Source organism: Electrophorus electricus, chromosome 6, assembly GCF_013358815.1.
Source record: "Electrophorus electricus isolate fEleEle1 chromosome 6, fEleEle1.pri, whole genome shotgun sequence".
In the NCBI taxonomy this organism is placed as follows: Eukaryota; Metazoa; Chordata; class Actinopteri; order Gymnotiformes; family Gymnotidae; genus Electrophorus; species Electrophorus electricus.
The window spans coordinates 13,197,144-13,218,958 of record NC_049540.1 but is presented as its reverse complement, the minus strand read 5'-3'; the positions used below and the strand labels follow the sequence as shown (position 1 = coordinate 13,218,958).

General features: G+C 47.6%; 1 protein-coding gene across 9 annotated transcripts in view; it reads right to left on the bottom strand.

Moving 5' to 3' along the window:
- Positions 1-21,815, bottom strand: part of mtmr4 (myotubularin related protein 4) — a 52,780-nt gene extending 30,965 nt beyond the window's left edge. For 2 of the 9 annotated variants that reach the window (XM_035526855.1, XM_035526857.1), the window contains exons 1-2: positions 21,205-21,815; positions 8,721-8,824 (exon numbers count right to left, since the gene is read on the bottom strand). In XM_035526855.1, coding sequence (XP_035382748.1) covers positions 8,721-8,824; positions 21,205-21,430 — 330 coding nt within the window. In that variant the 5' untranslated portion in view covers positions 21,431-21,815. Of the gene's footprint in view, positions 1-3,880; positions 4,023-8,720; positions 8,825-8,932; positions 10,321-10,756; positions 10,843-14,238; positions 14,277-19,759 lie in introns of those variants that run through there. The other 7 variants (XM_035526856.1, XM_035526863.1, XM_035526858.1 and 4 more) reach the window with 6 other exon arrangements.

Below are 21,815 nucleotides of genomic sequence, written 5' to 3'. Positions count from 1 at the left end.
TACCCGTGCGGCAGCAGCTCCCGTCTGCAGACGTGTGGAGCATTCCATCCTCCCCGAGAGGGCGAGGGCCCTCAGCCGGGAACCCACCCAACGTCTGCTTCGCTGATCTAAGCTCCAACAGCACGGCGTCCAGCGGCCGACTCTCATCTGGAGGGGGAATGTTTACCGCGGCCGTACCTCGGAGATGACTGAACGAGGAGAGCCAGCGGTCACGGCACCAGGGACGCATGCGCGCTACGGTTAGCTACCGGTCCGTCGGCAGAGGCGCAGGCTTCCGACGGTCGGAGTGGAGTGGCAGACAGGTTCGTCCTGTCGCAACGCAGACTGCAGAAAGCAACGAAAACGACTGCTGTGGCTCTCTTCTCAGCTTACTCTCTCGCTCCCTCTCTTGCACTTATCTGCGATTCTGCACACGCTCCTCTGGGCTTCCTTTCCTAGTCCTCCTGAGAGGAGCGGCCGTCCGTTTTGGTTTTGCTTCGTCACTCTCCTTCCTCCCTCTTAACTCTCTGTTCTTCTTGAACAGTCACTCCCTCCCATTTCGTAGAGCAACTTTTGCACACAGTGCATTGGGGGGGTGTGTGTGTGTGTGTGTGTGTGTGTGTGTGTGTGCGCACGTGTGAGTGTATGTAAGGGGGCGGGGGGCTTGAGGCATGCACAGTAGCCACACCACTGGTTTACATTGCTAAAGGGGAAAAAAAAAAAAAAAAAAAAAAAAAAAGCCCTTTTAATCCTGCAGGAACAAAAGCAGGACTCTGTTTATTTCCGGAGATCATTACTTTTCCTCGGGGGGGGGGGGGGGGGGGGGGGGGCGCAGAGAGGGGAAAACAAATGATGTCTGAGGACATTCGGCCCAGCAGGAGAGCGGACACACGTTTGCACACGCAGCGAGTGCAGAGTCCTGTTGCTATAGAAACAGCCCTAGGTTTTCCTGGAGCCCTTTGCATTCACGGTCAGCGTGGAGTTTGGTGTTCCTCCACGGCTCCTCCGCGTGTCCTCATCCACTTCCCCGCAGCGCAAGACGACACCGCGGTGGCCAACGCCCCAAAAGCCCTCTCCAGTAGCATCGCCACTAAACTGGAGGAGGACCTCACTCTGGGTCAGCAAGGCTGGGGGTGAAGCCCGTCAGAGGCAAGTGAGCGGTGGAGAGGGAGCACCAAAAAAAAAAAAAAAAGCACATAGCCCACTCCCACGGTACCGCCCACTCCCACGGTAGCTCAGTACTGGACAGATTCCTCATCACCTCACACTTCTCCCGCCCTTCAGTGGGTTAATATTTCAGGAAGCTGCCTAGATTTCAGAATGGAGGGCCTGGACACCCGTTTGTGTAACATTTGAAAATAGCATGCCACACCAGCACGTCATACACGTACACACCAAGATCAGGGTGTAGTTCCAGAAAGCTAGTTCAGGGTTGCTTGCTGCCCCACTTAAAGCTCCCCTTCAATGGATCAGTAATTGAATGGCAGTGTGTGCCGATCAATAAATCAGTTACCCCAGTGCTCTCCCTCCCCATGCCAAGGTCCGCGCAGCATCGTTACCCAGTTTTCATTGACTTTCCCTTTCACTTCCTAATTTAGTCTTGATCAATTTCTGGCATGAACAACCGGCAAACTAACAGTGAACGCAACACATGTTTGTGACCGTTGGCTAGTGGTGGCCAATGGCTACACTCCTGTTTGGAAAACCAGCAGAGTGGATTAATTAGCTTGCTATTTCTGAGCGATTCCCGGCGTGATGCCATCGGCCTGCCACGACAAGGTATGCAAGTCTGTCCGCGCGTAACGGATGCACGTACATATGGGCAACTCTGGGATAAAGCCTTTTCCACAGAGACGAACAGCACCATGGAAGAGTCTTAAGACACTGTAGAAAAATGTGTTTGAGTTTATGAGCCCAGTGAAAATTCCTTTAGCAAACACACAAAGTTGTGAAAAGCGTTTCACAGGTTTACGGGGAAAACGAGTGATGTGCCTTAACATTATAGCAATGTCAGTGTGTAGCTGGGGGTTGGCATGGTTTTAGTGCACCTCAACCTCAGCGTTGCAGCAGGCACTGCGCCAGCTCATATCAAAACACAAAACAGGTGCCAACACGGCACAAAGAGCACAGAAGTATCCATCCACTACTGATACGGGGGTGGGGGGTGGGGCGCAGCACGTGCACACACACACGCGCGCACACACACACACACACACACACCCTTCCTTACTACTCTGACTGGGTTAAGCGAGTGCAAGGTAGTGTAGGAACTTTCCAGAGCCTTTATTGCGCTTGCTTGATTCACCTGCCATTGTAGCACCAAGCCTCTGTAACAGTCCTCTACTTCCACAGCAAAGTCAGACATTGCCAACACACACATATACACACACACACACACACATACACACACACATATACACACACCCTTCCTTACTACTCTGACTGGGTTAAGCGAGTGCAAGGTAGTGTAGGAACTTTCCAGAGCCTTTATTGCGCTTGCTTGATTCACCTGCCATTGTAGCACCAAGCCTCTGTAACAGTCCTCTACTTCCACAGCAAAGTCAGACATTGCCAACACACACATATATACACACACACATATATACACACACACACATATATACACACACACACACACATATATACACACACATCCAGGAAAGCTTGCAACAGCATGCAGCCGAACCGCAAAAGCATGTCACTGCCCTGGACACGCCACCTGACAAACAGTTACCTGACCTTCTCTCTCTCTCTCTCTGCCCCTTTTTATATAACCAGTGAAATCTGATCACAATCGTTCTGAATAAGCCCACTCTTTGGCTTCCATTTCAACAATCGATCACTGGTGGCTTTGGCCGAATGTGCAGATCTGATCAGTTTAAAGATCCACTGGAATACAGAATCTGATCTCAAGCATTGCAGCCTGAGGTCTAAACCGTAAAAGGCAGTCTGATCTGGGGAAGGTGGCACTAAGTGAAGGAGAGAGTCAGTCTGCAATGAAGTCACGTTTCGCAACGAACTAAACTTTCAACATAACGAACAAAAGCACGACTAGCCTTACTTTCATCTCTGCCTTTGCTTCGCTTCTCATATTAAATCAGTCCATTTGAGAGAGATCTCGTCTCCATGGCAATGGGGGAGGGGCGATCATCTCTTGCTTTGTCAAATACCCTCATCATAAGAGAACGCTTGTCGACCAATTGGAGCATGGCGGCGCTGATGGATTAAGGGGTCACCTGTGGATACTGAACTGGACCACTGGCTGGATGCTTGAAAGATGGTTAGTCAGTTACCTTCACCCTCAGTCAAATTAAATCTCACCTCCAAATGCCATCCTCCCTGGGAGCTCAAAGTGAAAGCTGACTTAGGAGTCACGAACAGAGTGAACACTCGGTGGGGGGGGCTCCCAAACAAAAAGGAGGAAGTGAGGAAAAACAAGAGCAAACGCAAAAGGAAGTGAGAATAGTATGCTTTGACACACAAGGTAGATGCATTTACTCAACTTAACTGGCTATGGTGGAACTGAGTGTGTAACCGCACCCACACCAGCTGACCTGGGCTAGTGGAGGTGTTCTGACCTCACATCTCTACTCCGGTCACCTACAGACACAGCACGGGAGCAGAACAAAAGAACAAGCAGGACACACTCTCCTCCCCTCGGAGCTGGGTGTTATCCGCAATTCCCGTTAGAGCGCCGTCCCCGTTAGAGAAGAACGAAGAGCCGCCTCTCGCTTCCTCCTTCTTTCTCTCCCTCATCCGCGATTCTCTCCTCTCGCCCACCGCTCCAACTTGCCCGTCACAGTTGCACACCGAGTTAAGGCTGCGGCGACCGCGTGCGCCTCCCTCAAACGCTTGCATATGCACACACGCACACACACACACACACACATACGGGACTTACGAAGCAGTTGAGCATAGAGCAGGAGATGCGGGCTGCCAGACTCATGGCGAGAGGGGGCAGGGCTCGGTCGCCTTGGAGATACGCACTCGGAGGAGCAGCACAACCGCGGCGACTACGGCGACAGCAGCCGGTAAAACCATCCTTCCCCCGGCGCAGGCTCCGGCCGCTCTGACCCTTCTACTGGCTCTCTGCGCGCGCGCAAGCCTTCCAGACACACCCCGACCCCCTCCTCTGACTCGGCACACGAGGAGGGGTCAGAGCGCCGTCGGTTGCTCGGACGACCGGTGGCAAGGAGCAAGCCGGTTCTCCTCGAGAGAGAGGCAGAAACCTAACGTGGAGGAGGAGGGTGACGACAGGAGGCGAGGCACGTGAAGCAGATTCGCCGTGAACACAGATCAGAGAGAGGGGAGAGAGAGAGAGAGAGAGAGAGAGAGAGAGAGAGAGAGAGAGAGAGAGAGAGAGAGAGAGAGAGAGGGAGGGAGAGAAACAAGGAAAAAAAGAAAGGAGGAAAAAAAAACGAAAAAAACCCCCAAAAAAACAGGGTATTGCCTGGCGCTAAGCTCCACCCACAGCGATTGCATCGACGACTCCGCTCACATGCATCCTCTCACACTTTCTCTCCTCCACCCCCCATCCCCCGTTCACCCTTCACCGACACCAGGCTGCCAGCTCAGCAACAGCTCTGGGCAGGTTCGAGAACGCTGCAGCCAGAGCCAGGTCGCCTAGCACAAGCCCTTGGAAGGACAAATCTTCCCTCAGCTTAAATGTGAGGTTCACTTTCAACAATGGAGAACGTTTGTCCGTTACAAAGACTCCCCACTGGAATCTCTCCCTGTCTGTCTCTCTCCCTCTCCCACACACACACACACACACACACACACACACACACACACACACACACACACACACACACACACACACACACACCTTGCAGTAGCAAGAAAGATGCGCTCTCCTCTGTACCGCACGGCTGGGCAGGAGGGGAGGGGGAATGCATCAGCGTACAGTCACGATGGTCGAGAGAGGCAGGCAACGAGAGAGGGGAGGGAGAGCACGCGAGAGCACAGTGCACCAATGACACAGCAATCTCAGCCCCTCCCTCCTCGCGGCTCTCGCCTTTTTCTCTCGGCAGGAGCGTCGCGCTCCGCAGCCTCCCCGAACACGCCGTTCAGCCCCGTCTGGTCGCTCTGTGAGAACTTAGCCATCCTGCCCCCAGCCTCAAATATCAGCCCCCCCCCCCCAACTCTAAATTTAACTCATCCTGAACTGCACGTAGATGCTGCCTGTAGTAACGGGCATTTAAACTCGAGTCAATAAATGCAAAAAAAAACCAACCAAACAAACAAACAAACAAAAAACATCGAAGGGGTTTGGCAGTTTTCCCCTCCCCTGCGCAGCACGTTAGGTGCAGCCTCACAGTGTGTGTGAGAGAGTGTGTATATATTGCCATTACCCATCAAACGCGTGGTGAACTGCATACTGACATACCGCTGCACTGATCTCCGACGGACAATAACTCATCTTCCGTTTGGGGCGTGTTACCAGTCAGCCGGTCACGTGCTCGTGCAAGCACAGGGAAGTGAACTGACTAGCCGTGGTTATTCAACCACACACTACCGACGTGATCCATCGAGACTGGACGAAGCATCCCACAAAGACGCCAGCGGATGGCTTTAAACAGGGGAGACCTTCGCTGACGCGGTGAACATGAATAACTAAGAACGGCGAGCGAGGGGGGCGCTGGAGGATGCGTGCGTGACCGGGGGGCCGAGCTGCTCCCGATATCGGCCCTGTGCCTTAGTATCCGTTTTCACAAAGGAGGACGGTGCGATTCCACCCCACTGTGGAGAAACCTCTGCCACGCCCACCACATACACAGGATAGAGGCACCTCGAGGATGGGCCAAGACACTCACCATCCGCCCCCTACACTCGCATGCAGCCTTATGCGACATTCCACCCGGCATCCTCGACACGCTCGTGTGAAGCTCACTTCCGCTCTCTGACGCACACGCTCGCGTTCTTGCGTGTTGACGTCCCACGACGACGCAGTTCTCTACATGCAGGTGGCGTGAGGCCAGACAGTCGCATGCTCTGGGGTGACCCCCACGCCCGGCCCCTGCCGCTCCGAAGCCGACACCCAGCACCGCGGGGCCAGTGAGCCGTGTCCTCTTTTCTACACACAATGTTCCTGAGATGGGCTCGGTCTACAGCGCAGGAGTGAGCGGTTAAAAGAAGCCCAATTGTTTTAGTCCACAGGACTAAATGAGAGGGGGAGATTAAAAAGAGTGAGAGTGTGAGTGTGAGAAAGCCAAAGCAAAATTGCGTTGCCTGCAGTGTGCATCTATACGTGCCCGTCCCCTTGCCCACCCTTGCCCACCCCGAGCGTCTGAATTATGTTCCTGGAAAAGGTGTGCAAGAGGACGGGAAGGCATACACGCACACTGCAGGTGACACAGTTTTGCTTTTACACACACCCGCTTCCAAAAGCATTTGAGAGCATTTCACAGATTCGCATTACATTTTTGGCGTGCAGCCAAACCTCACCTGTCGCATATGAAATCACGCTGAGGGATTTGGAAACGCACCCTGAGCAGCAGCACGCGCTCGATGACCGCGTGCGCTTTGAAGAACCGCGGGACGGAGGTGCGAGCAGCCTCCCAACCTTTCAGTGGAACAAGGCTATAATTTGCAGAGTACATCATTTACAGGAAAAAATAAACACGCATGTAATATTACAACACTAGCTTCACATTTGCTCTGCATTTCCCAATACTCACAGGATTTGGCTAAAACACGGTACTACTACTACAATTATTTAAAATTGTGTTTGGGCCAGTTTAGTCCAACTGTATAGGGCCAACATGCCTCAAGAGCGATAAATGTTGGGATTGAAGTTAACCCTAGCTAGCACCAAGGCAGAGGACAAACGGATCTGCATTTGCAGTGCACTAAACTTTACTGGGAATATTTTATTCATGCTAGATCTCGAGACGGATCCATCAAGCAGGTTTACACAGAGAGGTGAAGTTGTCTAAAAGGCTTAGCGGTCCGATTTGCACTCGGCTGTAAATCGCAGCGTGCGTTTACTCCAAGGCCACGTTTTCGGAAGCTTGTCTTGTTGTCTTATGACCACAAGAGGGCACTGCATTGCGCTACATCTCAAGTTGCAGCAGCCCCGATCCGGCACAGTTTTTTCCCCCCGGCTTAACCCTTGCCAGAAAACACAGATCTGACCTCAGATCAGTGCGAGATGATGGAACTATGAAAAATAGCCGCAGAAAACTTTGACCTGCTAGCTAATAGCAGATTCACTGAAGGCTGCCTCCCTTTCCACACACCCACACATCAAAGGCTTTCCAACACTTGCTCACTACTTTACAGCAGTTTTACGAGCGGGCCCACTCCGGCCAAAAACGCCCCCGTAGGAGGGCCGTGCATCACGTGTGGGGCCGGCACGACTGCACGTGAGTCGACATCGGGCTACTCCGGCGCACACAGTAAAACCCCACATGCACAAAACCTATAAACCCCCCTGTTCAGATCAGACCAGGAAACGCTCAGTAAATACTCAGGTAATCCACCATGCAGGGGCTGTGTTGAATAGACCCTCTGAGTAATGTCACAAGAAACACAGAGCTTGTTTTCATCGTGTTTTGCTTTCCATTTGTTGCTTAGCTGACCGTCATGGCGGGCTCTCGTTCCCTGAGGGGTACCACTAGGCCCAGGCACGCTGCCTGGTCATGCCGCCACTGCCAACTCAAACTCCACGTAGGCCACAGGTGGGGCTGACGAGTACAGGGGTGAAACAGAGCGCGCCCAGACACACCTGCAGGAAGAGACTCGCGGCCCAAGATACATCACCTGGATAAAATAAACATGCTTTGTTCAGAGGACCAGGGAGATGCAGGTTTCACCTTCATCACCATTCCACTCTTTGATTGTGTGAGAAAATAGGAAAGGGAGAAGGGTGTGGAATAAGACTTCCCGTTTGGGGTTTTTTTTTGGGTTTTTTTGGTGTTATACAATTTGTGTTTCTGTTTTGTGTGTGAGATTATTTATTATACTAAACAAGCTTCAAAGAATGAACCATGTTTTAATTAATTTTGAAAAGACTAGAGCTTCTAGGTTTAAGTGTGAAGAAGCAACTGGTCCCAGTATTAGCCAATAGCAGAATACATTAGATATAGGCAGGAAGCTGAGAAGCGGCTCAGTTCTGATTAAACCGCTGCGCGGCCCACTAAGCATCCCTGTTTTCAATAACCGTTCCCGAGCAGACACCTTGGCTAGTGTAATTTTTCATGTGTCCAACAACTATAATGATGTTAGATCTAAAACAGCGAGCAACACAATCTCGGCGGTGAGAAGGCAGTAGTGCGGTTGTCCACACAACAGTCCGCGTCAAAGATCACACTACAGCCCGTGTGACTGTGCGAAGACTTGGAGCATCACATTTTTAAAAGACGCTCAAGTTCTGAACCACTGACCAAGTGGCAGAGGCAGTGCTGTTTGTAGTCTGGGTTCAAACACGGTGGTTATGCTAAATCAGAGTGAGAATTTCGTGCCGAAGACAACATCGTTAAATGGGGCGTGATCCATCTAAACCATGTGTAAACTCTGCACACACTTCCCAGCAAAAGCAACGCGACAGCAGATGTAATAATAAGACGCCCTTTGATCGCGGCATGCGCACACGATAGGCTTGCATGCCCACAACCTCATCACAAACCCCAAACAAATGTCCCCAACTGCATACTTTCACTTCAGACACAACAATGCCTTGTGGGAACGAGTACCACGCCCACATGGAACACAAAGCGGACACAACCAGGCTCTCCTACCATGTTGGCGGCAGACGTCGTGTGGGTTGGGTCTCGGTGCAAGCTCCTCCCTGTTCCTCCTGACTCCGCTGCCTCCTCCTCTGTCCCAGGCTCTGCTGCGACGCCTGCAAACACAGCGGTCAGTGAGCATGGAACCCCCCTAGCAGGTCTTACGCCCTGCGTACAGCCTTATGCCCAACATCAAGACCATCACAGGAGAGGCAAATTCCTACCGCACAGTCCACAATTTGAGCCGCAGGTTATGCACTTTAACAGGAAGTCCTGTCTTGTAAAACTCCCACCTGCTCTGGAACATGCACATGCAAACAATTCTCTCTTTATACCCGGTTTGCTTCTACAGAATGCGTAAAACGATAACCAAAACCAGCAGAATTAGAGGTTTGTGCCAAATAGACAAAGACATACTGGAATCATGTGACAATTATTTTCCCTGCTTATTTCCCTTAATGGGAATCCCACTTCCAAAGCAATGATAAGCCAAGCCTGAAAGCTCAGTGTCCTGGACCTGGAACCATTTTCCGCTGCAAACATTGTTAATATGAATCCAGCATGTTCAAACCACTGCGTAACAAACAAAAGCCACAAACCAGCACTAAAGAGACCACTTCTACCAACATACTCCATTACTTTGCCTTCTCCGAGACTCAGGGCCACTGTAGAAGCCACACATGTTCTGAATCCAGCATGTTCAAACCACTGCGTAACAAACAAAAGCCACAAACCAGCACTAAAGAGACCACTTCTACCAACATACTCCATTACTTTGCCTTCTCCGAGACTCAGGGCCACTGTAGAAGCCACACGTGTTCAAGACCTTGATTCTCTAGAGCCCACACTGCCAGGAATGCGTGGCATTTAGTAATTTATCTGCTTCCAGAAGACCTCGCCTGTAAAGAGTAGGGAAATGAAATGTTTAAGCTTCCCCAGCCTGCTCATTGGAAGTGTTATGAAAATCACACATGCCCCCCACTCGGAGACACGGTGTCATTCAATGCCAGGAGACACGGTGTCATTCAATGCCAAAAGACACCCGAGTACGTATAAAAGGATTTGTCGATATAAAAGGCTGTTACTAATCGTAAGAGAGAAAGTTCGCATCCGTTGAGCATAGGGAGCAGACACGACGCTAGACCCCCAGGCATGTAGACATGCATTTTCGGCAATGCGCTCCTTATTCGTGCCGATACACAGAGCTCAGTTTTACAAGAAAGGGAAACCAAACTGAAACCCCAGTCCTCATGAGGCACTGACGAAATGTGGAAGAATGTCCCCGTTGGTGTTTCCCGCTCTAAAGAAAGTTATGAAACAACCCCCGCAACTGGTCTGGAGTCAGTGCGCAAAGACCTCAGACACGGACCGCCAAAACAACAGAAATGTCTCCGATTTCCCCTGCTGCTGCGTCTCTTCCTCAAAAGCACAACCTTTGCAGTAATGCTTTTCTTTCAACGTCAATTCCTGAGCGATTTTATAGGACACGCAACTGTTTCTTTTAGCTGATTAAATAAGTAACATCGCACTTAAGACAAAGCTTCGTTTTAAGAGGAAACAAAATCAAATGCTTCGTTAACTATACAGATTTAATTACAAACTCCGTTAGTACAAACGAATAAGTAAGGGTAACTACAAGACATGAGCTGGAGAAAGGCGGAAATGCACTTCGCAAACCTAAAATATCTTCGGCGTTGGACCTGACACTTGAGTAAATATCCGGTCCTCACTTTGTGAATCCGTGTATTTTGCAGGCCTGCGTGAAGGCTGAACACATGCATCCCTCGCAGTGGTGGCAGTGAAAGCGTTTGGGCAGCGTCGGGGTTCGGGTTCAGGTACAACCGAACCGAGCCTGCTCACAGAGCGGGTCTCAATACGAGCCCCCGCCCAAACAACTAAAGCCATTAATTTCGCACTTTCTGTAGGACGCTTAGGAATTGGCAGCAACTTCAACAGCAGTTAAAAGAGGGGGGGGGGGGGGGGGGGGGGCGCGACGCGGCGTTGAAATAACTCACTGAACGAGTTCATTCATTGGTACGGGTACCTACCCGAGGCGACTTATCCACTTACAGACGACGGTACAGCCCCAAAACCCGCCAAGCTCAATAGTAAACCACGCCGAGACCTTTAAAGGAAAAGGGAAACTTCGCGCTCCGACATCGCAAACGTCAGTAGCCTTTAAAACAATGCGAAAGGAAGTGGTAGCGCGTGACAGTTTCCTCACATGGCCCTGTAATTCCTGACCATATCGGCGCACCGGACACCGCCAAGCCTGCCATGCACAGGAGGGACCAGAAGGAGACCACCTGTAAAGGGTACGAGACAAGTCGCTCTGGACAAAAACGTTAACTAAATGCCATTAATGTATATACAAAATAAATGCATTTAACGTGTTACGTAAACGTATATGCATTTGTCTTAAATACCATCAAGGAAGTCCTAAAATGCTCGTTTTTCACGTCAGCCGTTTAATCCCCGAACACAGATACACGAAGCGCTTCGTAAAAGTTTAACATAACATTCAGACCATACATTTACGCAAAAATAAGCAAAACCGCACTGTGGTGTACACCCCTACAAGTCACTCGGCAAACATATGCACACACAAAACATCAACCAAGAGCTGAATTGCTAAAATACCAATAAAATGAACAACTAAGTGAACATGGCCCCTGGGCCTAGTATACTGAAAACTAAAGCCAAACATTACATCTTGGATACATAATTTTAAAGTGGAAGCACACGCACAACCCAAAAGGACGAAAGGGGATCAGAAGAAGCAGAAGTACTGACTACAGCCGGTTTGGAGTCAAAACAGTCAAGTTTCCAAATAAGATTTTCACTAAAGTGACTAATCAATAACTAGAAACGATTGAAAACATGATGATTAAGTTGATTCCCACACGGACTTGGAGTAGATTCTGCCAATAATGTGAACTGTATTTTGAAAGACCTTATTAAATCTAAATGTTTTACGACTCCATTACACAAAGCGGAGCCACAGGGACATCATAGATTGGTTAAAACTCAAGTCAGGAGCGACATGATGGGACCCTGATAACATCGACGTTTGTGTTCCGCATTTTTATCAGGTAGGTCGTACGGTTGGCGTTAGCTATCTACGAATGTGTCATTTTAAAAATTGGTTGCTTATCCAACTCCGAGATGCGTTATCGTAGCCAACTTAGCCACCGTTGCCTCGTTTTAGGTTAGTTCGGTAGTAGAAATGTTGAGACTAAATGGTTTGTGAGTCTAAGATCGGCATAGTCACTTAATAAAGCCTACTAGAAAGATCATGTGGAGAATAACCTTGTAAAGCAGGACTCGACATTATCAGGTGGCTACAGTTTATTTACTAGTTCGTACATATTAGATTCCGATTGATACAGAACAAAGAATACTGATAATGGTAGGTCTGTTATACAGCCAGTGCTTAATTTGTAAAACATGCAGTATCAGAACACCAAGGGTGAGGTGATCCAGTGAGTGGAAAGATCTAGGATTAGTATGATGACCATAGTGCAATGAGGGGACTAGAAGGTGGCAAAAGAACAAGTGTCAAGCTGCACATGTTCCAACCTCAAACACAGTGCCCTACAAAACCTCATTAGGCTTTTAAACAAACAAACAAAAAAAAATTACCACTTCTTTTTCACCACATCCAAACCTCACCGACAGCTAGCCCTTCTGATGCGTGATCACAACGTGACGGATAACCCGATTACAGGGAAGGTGAGCCAGTTGGGTTTTTTTGAAAGGTTACACACAAACAAGTATCAGTTTATAAAAAGCTATAATATTAATATCACTTCCTTTTCATGTAATTTAAGATCAAGGAAAACGCCACACAAGTTACGGAACGCAGGCGTTCAAATACGAGAGGTACGGTCTCAGGGTCCTTCTGCATACGGCCTGTTTACACGTCTATATAACCGACAGTATGGTGCAGCCTAATAGAAGGATCTAGATTCAACATTTCGCATGTTAGCCGACATTGGCTCTCTGGACAATACTAACTAGCCTAGCGTGTCTGGTGAGTCCAATCGGAGATTGTTTTTCTGTATACCTGCTCTTTCTTTAGGCGGAAGGGTATTGAAATAGGCAAGTGTTGATATTTTCTGTTCAGACCGTTTCAAGACAAATGTCCCCCAATTTCCCCACTCACTCAGTGGGCTCATATACTGTACTATACTCGTCTGCAGTAAGGCCGTCTGTACCTCTATACATCTGCCTTACAGGCAAGACTACCCGTTACAGTTTCTGCCTGCATTTGGTTAAGGTTGTTAACCAGGTCAAAGCTTCTAAAAGACCGTAGCAGAGTTATCAAATTAAGCCATGTTATTCCTCTCTGCATGTAAAACTATGGAAGCCGTTTTAGCTTTTATTCCTTGATAAAAAAAAATTCTGAACATCAGAAATACATTTCTTGACAACACAAAATGAATTTGACATCAAGATTTATTTCTGAACCCAATATCAAGAATGACATTTTTACAAGAAGTTTTTTTTTTTTTTTTTAACTAATTGCATGTTAATTTATGCAAATTAATATGTAAAGTGCCTGGTTAAACATAGCCCATTAGTGCCTTACTCTCATTCTCCATATCTTCAATGCTCCAGGGACACCAAGTCTCAAAATTAATGTATGGGATTAATTAATGTTTTGATTTTAATGTATTTATTTCTTGATTGTTTCTGATTCTTGGTTCTGAAAGAACCTAGCACTAACTGAATGGCAGCACCTATAAAGCCAGCATCATGTCAGGTGTAGCCCTCACCATAGAGGCTCAATTTATTCTACCATTTTAGATTCCTACATGCATATCACCATATGACAGGTGGTGGTGCTGGTGGTTTATACAAGTGCTACCACACTGGGCTGAGAGCAAAGTACCTGGTACCTTACCAATGATCAGTGAAGACTAATACATTCAGAATCAAACAACTCTTCCATTCTCAAGTAACGCTTGATATATACAAATTGCCAATGAGAAATAAACAACAACAACGTGCGGAACTCTATCGAAATCTTGTTAGAAGTGTCTGTTTTGACACTCTCCATAATGTGCACAAGAACCAAGTCCACCACCGTCAGGGCTTTTTGGTTAAGTTTTATTAGGTTGCGATTCACATCTCCTACAATATGCCCAGATAGAGCCAAATTGATCGTTTTCTGCACAACTGGTTACAACAGAGGACATTCACAGAACTTGTCTCTTTCCTTAACGTCCAATGCATAGAATCCCCACGTTTGTCACTATAAAACTCAAATTAGCTAAATAGTATAGTTCCCTTAAACATAACCGTTATAATAAAACAGGCAGTCTAGATCATACCTTGGCTTCTGTAATGGTGTATAAATCACACGGACGCAGATACAGAGAGACACACGGACACACACACACACCCCCTTCAACGCCACTGCAAACTAATACCATGAAAATCCATTTTAGCAAGTCACCACAAACAGAGGCAACCAACAGTGAGAAGCCTTCTGAAAACATCACTACTTTTCTGAGCACTTTCCTACCTGATCAGAGTGTGTAGGAGCTGCTAAATGCTAGGGAGGAGTTGACAAGGAAAGTGTGAGCAGATTTTCCACACTTGGTTCAAAATTGTGTAATCTGCCTCTGGAGTGCTAGTAATCTCACGCCTCCTTCAGCCACTCCCACTATAACAGTGCTGGTGACCACCCCAAAACTTTCTCTGTTTATGTATTATTACGATTTCCACCATCCTCTCTTACAAACCTTTCAACCACGTGTGACAGAGGAAAATGGGCTTGAAAGGTTTCTTTTTCATCCAAGCAAAGAGTTCCAGCAAAACCACTTTTTGCAAGTCACAGGAACAAATATATTTGAGTCAAAATATCAGAATACCAAACCAGCCTCCTTCCGTGGCCACGTAAATGGGACATGCTGGCCTTTGACGAACGTTTTCGCTGTGAGCACGCCCTCTCCCCGCAGGGCGCAGCTCGCATTCCCTCGGTCACACCCACCACCGCACATGGCAATCCTCGGTCACGCGCACCGCGGCGCATGGCATGCTCGGACTGGCCCAGCCCTCAGACGAGCACCCTGTATTGTACCAACAAGCAGGCCAACCGCAGCTGATCGCAAACGCAGAATCGTGTGCACCCTCGCCTTGGCTTAGCGACTACCCCCTCCCAACCCAATGGGGTCATATAGCACATGCTCGTGGCTGGGACACTCCACCTTGAGCGCCACAAGCCTGAGATGCCCAGGAGGCTGGGGGCAATGCAGCCCACAGCAGATTCACCGTGTGGGCGTCACTTGGCAGGTTACTGAGGCTCAATTCCCCTTTAAGCTACCTCGTCCAAGCTTTAGAGGCCAAATGCTTAAAGAACTGGGATGAGTTAGGGATGCATTCAGAGCTACTGAGCAACGGAGGGAGGCGCTTCAACAGCCTACATGAGCCATGCCGGCTCTTACGTAAACGTGTAAAAAAAATAAAAATAAAAAATTGCTGTACAAGCTTGTGCTTGGAGGTCCCTTAATTCATACATACTTGGGCATTTTTTAAGCACCAACAGGAACATGTCAAGGACACAGGAGTATACCATTAGGAACAGTTTCACAAATTTGGAACTACATCAGATGTTCTTACTGGAATACATGCAATGGCTCTGGAAAAAAATAATAAAGGATTTTGGCTTCTGGGTTATTCTCGACTCACAGTGCGGGTGTGGTCTCACTCCTGTTTATAAGTAGCTCTGGTGCTAGCAAATACAGGCGGGAGTTCAGTAGTCTCACTAACACATACCTTGAGTTCCACTTAGGAACTGAATATAGTATTTGACTGTTTACCAGAAGGAAGTTCAATGTAATGTTTATGGCCATCGAGCTAGGCATCAAGTGTTTAGCAGTCACAATAAAGATCAATAGATGCTAATGGAGGAATATTCTACTGATTCCGAGTTGGCCGTTTGTGTCAGATTCAGCGTCTATGTTTAGGGCTGCTGATTTATACATTTAATTTCCCAAAGCTCATTAATGTTATGACCATACATTATGCAAGTGTCCATGGGGGAGCCCTTCACCAGACACTGAGGTGTCCCTTCATCGTTTTTCCAAGCCAGATCTGTATGGCTATCAAAGAGGACAGTAAAAGCTACCACTGCCACCACCAAGTAGTACAGCTCATTCTGCAGAAATGGTTGTGAGATATATTGCCTCACCTACACGTAGGAGGCTGACTGTAGGATGCTTGAAATTTAGTAATGCACACACTTTTGAAATTCTGTCACAGATTAACCCATAGTTGGATGGGGGGGGGGTCACTTTAGACAAATAGTCATCATAAGAAGGAAGAAAAGATTAGACATTAAACAACTCCCAGATCAAATGATATGATTTATCTATGGCTCAGCCATCTGACACTGATCTTCCAATAGGCCTCCAGCACATGGGTAAAGGAGGAATGCTCTTCAGGCTTTGGCAGCATGCTTTTTAATAGCAAACCGCAGGTGTACTTGGCGATCTGTCCTCAGATGACTACGAGGCTTTCCCGCACATGTGCCCTGTGGTTCGGTATGGTCTCAAGTCCCTGCAAACACGGTCACTTTCACTTCCCCATGCTGAGAAAGGGGAATTCCTCTTCTGAAGGCTCTGAACCCACACACTAGTACAAAAGCAGAGTCAAAGCACAGGCACAAGTGGCTGTTCTGTGCTCCTCAGCACAGGTGTGCGCCGGGTGTCAAAGGTCACGGCGCCTTGGAATGCCTGCAGTCTCGCGCTGCCGTTAGGACAAGAGCCAAGAATTTTTTTTTTTGTGTTGTTTTTTAGAGCCAGGTGATATCCTGCATCAGGTATGCAGTTCCTCTGGACGCACGTGACGGAGCAAATGGGAGAACGTGTGAAGGAGGTACGTTTCTGCTTTTTGATTTCCACAGAAATCTGACAAGGACTGTAGTGTCTCAGAATGAGCTGGCTTGTACTGACTCGTCACTCACTCCTTAAATAACTGTACATCTGAATCTAGGTGAAGGGTGCACGGCCGTCTGATAACGGTGGTGTTCCAGTGCTGTAATGTTACCATCTTCCTTTGCAGGGAGCACTACTGAGCAACGTGTTCCACAGCAAAATCCCATCACCCTTCAAGGTTCCATCGGGGGCCACACCCACAAAAGTGGTGGGAAACACGAGCAATAACACTCTGGATTTCAGCAGGGTCAAATGACTTGAGAACAGCCAAACCGGGGTCTGTTTCACTATTGGAAGGACAACACCTTCCATGCAACTCTATACGCAAAATAGCACAGAGCTACTGCTACAGCTCACAGAAGTAACCCCACAGTTTGGGCAGCCAGCCTCCTCTGACCGGTTTCCAGCAGCCACTGAGGTGGACACAAGGTACTCGGCCGCTACGTGAAATCAGACGTTTTCCTTCAGAGCTGCCTGGTAAATATCACTGTGTAAATCAATTTTCCCTGGAACAGACAAGCCATCAAGATTTCAAGAGAATGACACATAGGCTGAAGATTTATATTCGTAGCCCTCTCCCCCATTCAGTACTTATCCTGACAATATCAGAACAGGGTGCAAGCAGACCATGTGATTTGGAGCACATTTGTATCGTTGCGGCCACTCTGATGCCTGATCGGATCCGCACCTAAACCCACAAGCCAGATCAGATGAATGAGACAACAAACCTCACCTGAACAATTTGCCCTGGTTCCTAAACATGGCCAAAGAACACAGACAAGACCAAGCATTCTCTTGTCCACATGCACACACATGTCCTATTTTACCCCAACAGATCATTTTCATAATCACAGCTTTCAGTGTTTCATAAACCACACAGATTCACAGATGTTACTGCCCAACAAGGGCTTACCCTGACCAATAGGGTCTTGGAAGCTATTAACTAAAGAACAGTTCATACCAATCCCGATACCAGAACCCTTGCTCACATTGGTGTGGGATAAGAGTTAGTGAGAGGCTACGTCATTACTATGGAGATGCATAAACATAAGGCTGTAGGCTGTAGTGACCCATTTTCAGTGCTTTTGGAGAGCAAGTCATGAGGCTATTTAAAGTGGAGCCTGACCTGTAACATGATCACTACGCAATTAGGCATTTCAACTGAGGCAGTGGGGCTTGGCAAGTTACCTGGCCCTAACAGAGTCAATGGGAGAAGAGAATAGTTGCAGGTAGAAACTGGTCTTCTTAAATCTGAATTGATTCAATATTAGTCAGAATATTTGTTCTCCTACAGGCTGAAGGTTAATCTAGTCCTCTGTAGCTCCAGGTATTTCCACATTTCACTCTACTCCCATTACAAACTTTCTTTAGCCAGGTAATCAAGGATTAGGATCATCACGTTCAGGTGAGGTAGGAAATGGAAGACAAGCAATATGGACTAGCTGGATGGTCTAAGGACTGGACAGCTCAAACTGCTTGAATAGAAACAGGCTGCTAAAATGTGACTCTGCTTGGAGTGAACTATTAATAAACAGGTTAAATGATGATGCAAAAAAAAATGTAGATGATACACAAATCTCAAATATGAGTCAAGTTTAAGAAGCAAGAAGTGAAGAGAAATTACAAACCTCAACTGCTATCAACTTAAAAATAAACGTTAACCAGTAGTTACATACATAGCTTTATCAAGTTAATAACATTTAATGCTAGGAACTAGTGCAGTTCAGATAAAACTGCCAACTAGATTATTTTTCTTTATGGCCACAAGACACTTGCACTTTCTCCTGATGATTTATAAGCTTGTTTATGTTTTACAGCTCATGCTTAAACACCTTGCTATTTTCTTGACTTTCTGGCAATAGAAAATTGGTGCCAACTTAAAAGGAACAATAAGTCATCATTACTACCAAAAGTTAGCAAAGTATTTATTATTTTTACATTTTTTTCCATAAAGCTGCAACTCACATGAGACAAAAAAACTGCCATGTAGCCCTCAAACAAACCAATTTACACTCCATTGAGCAGGTCCCCCACAAGGAGGCAGCCATGTTTAAAATAGCTTTAGTACAGAATTTCTGAAACATCCAGGCCACTAGGTGTAGGTATAATGGCTGTTTAATACATTGAAGAATCATTGCGAAACTTACTTATTGCTACTTTAAGGTACCGGTGAAAATTGCTGTACAGCACTAGCAGTTATGTGCTTTGTGCTAAAAAGCATACCATGAAAGCAAACCTCAAATCAGGAGAGTTTGTCCTGCTATTTGGGGTCTTGGAAGCTACTTGAAATGGGCCACAGCAAAAACATCACTCAAACTTATGGAAGTAATTCAACGAACGCTTTGCCGCGAGTGTTCATGTACATTATAGATCCAACTAGCTTCATTGACATTATTAAACGCAAATTACATTCTTCTTCAGACAGGCGAAGATAGTTCCGTTTTCCCGACCAGCTGTGTAAAACCTCACTAGAGAGGACGTATTTAGGATCCAATACATTAAAAGGGTCTTACATACGAATGGAATATTGACTACTCCCGAAATGGCATACGACAAGCACCCCTTTTTTTGACACTTGAGAAAATAGGCATTAAAATGTTTGGGGTTTTTTTATCCAACCCACAACCTGCCCCAATTAGATCATCAAACTCAAATTCATTAACTTTGCGCGCACCCGCAAAGACGGAAAAATCTGGAACTCGTGGGGGGGAAAAAAAAAAAAGGTTACAAGCCGTTTCCCCAACACTAGTGAACTAGTGACTGTCGGCTGTTTGCTGTTTGCTGTTATGCGCAACAGCGGTTTGTGGAATCGTGATGACGAAACTGAACCTTTCGCAAGGTGCAACTGAGTGAACCTGCACTGGGGTGGCGATCGAAAGCCGGTTCACATGAAGCTGACACCGTTACGGGGTTACTGCAACTGCATCGCTGGGCTAACGTGTACCCGCAGCATTGCTTTCAGAGGCAAACACATGCTCGAGAAAACCAAACGCCACGTTCAACTTTGTCTGTCGGTCTACCAAAAAGAGGAAAGTCTGCATTAAAAGGAACATGAACGAATGCTACTGCTGAAATATGCAGAAAATAAAATTTAATCGAGTTACTCACTCAGAAAGAATCAGCTGATACAACGGTGACTCAGTAGACAACACGACTTCCGCATTCACTCGCTATGACCTATGCGACAACCAATCTCGGCAACCCGAACCTCTGCGCTCGACCAATAGTTAGGAGGGATGCGCTTGCCTGACGTCATCTGCCCGAGCAGCACAGCCAATGGGCGTCTACAACAGGTAGCGACACAGGCGCGGCGACGCCGAAATGGCGCGAACACACCCACACAGGCGCCAATCACAGCGAGCGGCGGTGAAGACGAGGCCCGTATGGACGGACTGAGCTATTGGCAAGAAGCTGGCCAATAGAAAATCACAGCGCGGCACTGTCGGATCACATGTCACATGTGTAGATTACGCAAGTCCTCACAAAAAATTAGGACTGCATCGACTTGGTTTTTGTTATTAAAACACGAACTGGTTAGGGGTGGTAGTTTATCAGTAGGCTTACACATTGGTTTTGTATGCGGACATCATAATATTCGTAAATCGGTTTGCGTAGTTTATACTAATCTAATAATTTAGCCACTGTTAGTGGAATACAACTGCTCTTGCCTAAATTATTAAATTAAAATTGTTAGTGAGAAATACAATAAGGTATGTCTGTTCTCATCTTTCATCACTAATGGACACTTCAAACCCACTTCTACCAAAAGCAATTACACTTGATCTTATAGTGTGCATATATGTTCTTCATTATGGAACAACATTCAAGCTTCCAAATATCTAATTTTATTGTAGTTATATGGAAGCACCATTTCATTAGGACACTCACGTGACTGCAATTCTTAAGCAACACAGTTCTATCTAAGATAATTATTAACACTAGACAAACATGCTCTCAAGCGGATCAGTCATTAAGTGGTAATATGTGTTCAAACTGGGTTTAGGCTCTGCACGAGATAATAATAATGTATATCCAGTCAGTTTTTTTTCCTGCAAAAACCTCTGCATCGGTGCGAAAGCCAAACTAAAGACCCCCAGTTCTCCCTTAATAGGCACCACATTTGTGGCAGCCCGCATCTGGCAGAAGCGTCAAATGTGTCCTTTAACTTGACGGACTTCGTGTGTGTGTGCGCGCGCGCGCATTCGTGCACGTATATGTACATGTGTATTTACAGCTCAGCAGTTAGGGCTTGAGGCTATTTTTACTGCTTGCCCCTTGCCTGTAGTTGCAGCCTAGCAGTGTCCCCCCAGATGACCTGGACGCACAATGCCAGGGAGCCCCAGGGAGCACAGTCCAGTCCGCACGCACTGGTGGCCGCAGGCAACACAGTCCAGTCCGCACGCACTGGTGGCCGCAGGGAGCACAGTCCAGTCCACACGCACTGGTGGCCGCAGGGAGCACAGTCCAGTCCACACGCACTGGTGGCCGCAGGCAACACAGTCCAGTCCACACGCACCTGTGGCCGCAGGGAGCACAGTCCAGTCCACACGCACCTGTGGCCGCAGGGAGCACAGTCCAGTCCACACGCGCTGGTGGCCGCAGGGAGCACAGTCCAGTCCACACGCGCTGGTGGCCGCAGGGAGCGCAGTCCAGTCCACACGCGCTGGTACTGTGCTTCCCCCCGTTCAACAAATGCGTCTTCTGGCCCATGTGACAGTGTTTGGAGACCTTATTTGTGTCCCTGGGGCCAAAGATAGAACGACCCTGAGCCATTTTCATGTCCACAACCTACAATCATTCCTTCCAGGCATGCATACAGCATCATGTTCGAAAACCGGTGCCAACAGAAATTTGGGACCTCTGTCCTCAGTTATGTGACAGTAAAACAAAGCAACTTGACAGGGTAAACGATTCAACCAAAAATCAAAGACAGAGCAAAGGGCTTTCACAAGAGCAAAAACATATCTGCATCTTAAGCTACAGCACCCCGAGCCTTTCGGAGTTATCGCTACAACACCATTGTCTATGGCCAGCTCCTTGTATTCATGTTGTCCCCAGAATACGGGCTACGCCTGAGTCACTTGTTGAGTGCGGATAATCGCGTTGCCGCTCTTTGGGAACGGGTGTGGTGTGTGGACAGTGGACGGCGCTCTTTGTTAATTCC